Raw genomic sequence first — 3663 nt, forward strand, 5'->3', positions numbered from 1 at the left:
ATGTGTTTTAAATATTTTGATTGACTACTAAACTTTTCTATTAATAAAATGAATGTGTTTTAAATATTTTGATTAGCTACTAAACCTTTCTATTTTAATAAAGTTTGATGAATAACTTTCACATACCTTGACCTGCTACTTCTTCCAACAAAGCAAAGAGAACTTTGGTTGCACAACCACTTAGTGTTGTCAAATTTTGACTGATGATAAGATGAATAAGCTGCAAAAACAGAGGTGTTCAAGTTGGTTATTATAAAAATTACCAGTTTTTACAGTCATTCTTCACCTTTAATGAAAACAATATGTTATAAATCATGTTAACTTTAAATATGTAATCCATCACATCACACAGTGAAGCAACTTGTATAATGTGTTACTTCGAAAAGGTAAAACAACACCTCAAACGTCCATAAAGTCTGTTAAGCTGCAGTTACTAAGAGTAAATCCAATACACTGATAAACAGAATTTAAAACAATTTTATATGAAATGAGACAACCAAGCTTTTTATTGTTATTTCTTTTTATATTTTTAAATAACATTCAACATGCCTAAAACTTTCAATGCTTGCTCTATAATTCTTTTCTATAAGGTTTGGAGAAACGATTCTTGTTTAATACGAACAAAACTGCTAGCATTACCATGCTGTGGTGAAACATTTATAAAATTTAATACTTATTAATATATTCATAGTTCCATTTTATTAACAAGATTTTGAAAAAGACATTCAGCAGTAAATTCTTCTTGGTTTGAATAACGTTATGATATCAAGTTAAATAACGGATGGCACTGTCCTACTCATTAATTTAATCACTTTAATATCACATAGCCTATCCATCATCTTACCCACACACACACATTATCACTTTAATATCACATAGCCTATCCATCACCTTACCCACACACACACATTATCACTTTAATCCTACCTATAACCTTACCTACACACACGTTATCACTTTAATCCTACCCATCACCATACCCACACCCACACGTTATCACTTTAATCCTACCCATCACCTTACCTACACACACACGTTATCACTTTAATCCTACCTATAACCTTACCCACACACACACGTTATCACTTTAATCCTACCCATCACCTTACCCACACACACACGTTATCACTTTAATCCTACCCATCACCTTACCCACACACACACGTTATCACTTTAATCCTACCCATCACCTTACCTACCCACACGTTATCACTTTAATCCTACCCATCACCTTACCCACACACACACACATTATCACTTTAATCCTACCCATCACTTTACCCCCACACAGCTTACACATCCTTATTAACCCCTTACAACCTAAAGTTCTCAATCACTCATAAACAAAAATTAAGATGGCTCCCTCAAAATAAGTTTTTACTTTACATTTTAAAAAGAAGCTTGTAATTGTCATGAATGAAAAGAAGTTTAGTTACAGTAACTACAAAACTGGTGCTGGAAAATACAACGATACACCATATTCATTATCAATAGTTTATTTATTATGATGTTAAGTCACAACTAATTTGTTGTTAAGTACATGTTATAATTGCCTTGATACATGCCTATACCTACCCGAAGTGTTAGACCTAATAGATTTATGTTAATATAGAACATATAGATGTAGTAACAATCTTACAGATCTCTAACATTATATCTAGATCTCGATTAAAGATTAGGTCTACCATTAGTAACCCAGACAAACAAAAACAACAGGCCTTAGACCCAGATCTACTTATACTAAACTGTGGTGTGCTGGAAGTACAACTGGCTTGTCTAACCTAATTACACTGGCTTTCTAGTTCTTTAACTGACAGTCCAGCTCTTACATATACTAAGTGATGTTCTTTAGTATTTGATGTACACAAGTTTAGTTTTTAAAGCTATTATACCTACATTTGACAAAGTGGTACCAAAAACTTAATCTGCATGATAGGCTTAATGCTTTCAATGAAAACTGTGCCATACTCATTTGATTGTGTGACAGCAAGTAGTTCAAGTTGAGCAACTGATGCCTTCCCAAGACAATTATACACACAGTATACATCTGACAATATGAATTATGACTCACCTTGCAGATGTAATTAAATCTTCTTATATCTTTCACAGCATTTCTAAAGTCAAGTCTCCTGAATGCTTCACTAATTGTGTTATATCCTGCAACCTGGAAACCAAAAACATCACATACACAGCAAAAAACTTTGTTAAAATTTAAAACATTACACATAACATTATTTAAACAACCTATAAAAATTCAACTAATATTATTAAATAAATGAAATATAAGAACAAGTTTAAATCACTTTTACACAATTATAAAAGAACCAAAATAGTTTTAACATCTAGTTTTAATTGAAGCAACTTTCTTAGGCTACTTACTGGTAAATTAAAGGTAAGAATGTCTATTTGTATGAAAATCATTAATACTTGCATCATTTTGTTGTAACATTCATTTTTATTACTAGCTATGTTTCATGATAAATTCTTCTAAAATATGGCGTAGCAAAAGTGGATGGGTACTTGGTACAAAACACTGGATAATTCAGTGCAACAGAAATGGAAAGTCGAGCAATAACATATACAACCACAGGGCTTCAAACTAACTTTTTAGTTTACGGACACTGCTTAAAGTTTAGATGTCCAAATAGTTCACAAACTGTTATACATCTTTAAAACTTGTGGATTATTGTTAAATTAAATATTATCCATGATCTCTGCTAGATTTTCAGTAACTGAATGTAACTAAACATCTACAAGGCTTTTCTTTTGAATTTCACATGCCAAAAAGCCAAGTGTAAGGTTTTACTACATTGTGAATCTGCTCCTTCAACGGAGACTGTATTTGTAAAATAAGAGGTTTGTTATAACTAAGATTGTAAGCAAACATTTGAAAATTGTTTTAAACAGTTATTTTTGTAAGTGATGAAAATCATATTAGTGATGCAGATGAGGAATAATAATGCTGTTAGCCACTCAAATTACAGATTTGTTTTTATTCCATTTATTACTATTTGTATCTACATACAGATGAGTCATTTTATATCTCTGTCTGTTAAAGTACTCGGTATGAAGAGTTGCTCCTCCCCCCAAAAAAAGGGTTTAATCATTCAATTTCAATGTAAAGTACGCAAAGGACCTCAGCAACAATTAGTGTAATTAACTGTAATACGGATGGTGTTTGTGTTTACATTTCCATTCATAACTCACGAGACACTCAGAAACAAGAAAGTCAAGAACTCAAAGAAATTTGGTGAATAAATAAATTTAAAAAATATCAATACAAATACAATAGGGTCCCATAGTGACATCAGAACTTCTAGTAATGTTAAATTGTCAAGTGCTTCATGAACACTTTCATGACTTTTTTTTTTGGAGATTTAAAATTTTTTGTTTTATTTTGATTCAAAATATTTGGTATTTGGGTGAATAATAAGAATCCACTAGAGAACACACACACACTTAAAATCATAAATCGACTTTCAAAACCAATGTAACAGGCTACTCTCGAAACTCAATCCAAAAATACTGCTGATAACCAACTCACAAAAGAAGTCTCTGTAGAAAAAATAGACTCCAAAAATCATACTTGCAGAAAACAAACAACCCTACCACACCTATACACATCAATTCTTGATCTCAACAACCCTACCACACCTATACACA

At 31.6% G+C, this 3663-nt stretch overlaps 1 protein-coding gene across 1 annotated transcript in view; it reads right to left on the minus strand.

Moving 5' to 3' along the window:
- Positions 1-3663, minus strand: part of LOC106474547 (F-box only protein 25-like) — a gene marked incomplete at its 5' end in the record, with an annotated part of 19575 nt that overhangs the window by 13996 nt on the left and 1916 nt on the right. Inside the window, 2 exons of the mRNA XM_013935237.2 lie at positions 127-220; positions 2072-2164. Of these exons, the coding sequence (XP_013790691.2) occupies positions 127-220; positions 2072-2164 (187 nt within the window). The remainder of the gene's footprint in view (positions 1-126; positions 221-2071; positions 2165-3663) is intronic.

Source organism: Limulus polyphemus, unplaced genomic scaffold (genome assembly GCF_000517525.1).
Source record: "Limulus polyphemus unplaced genomic scaffold, Limulus_polyphemus-2.1.2 Scaffold7343, whole genome shotgun sequence".
Taxonomy (NCBI): Eukaryota; Metazoa; Arthropoda; class Merostomata; order Xiphosura; family Limulidae; genus Limulus; species Limulus polyphemus.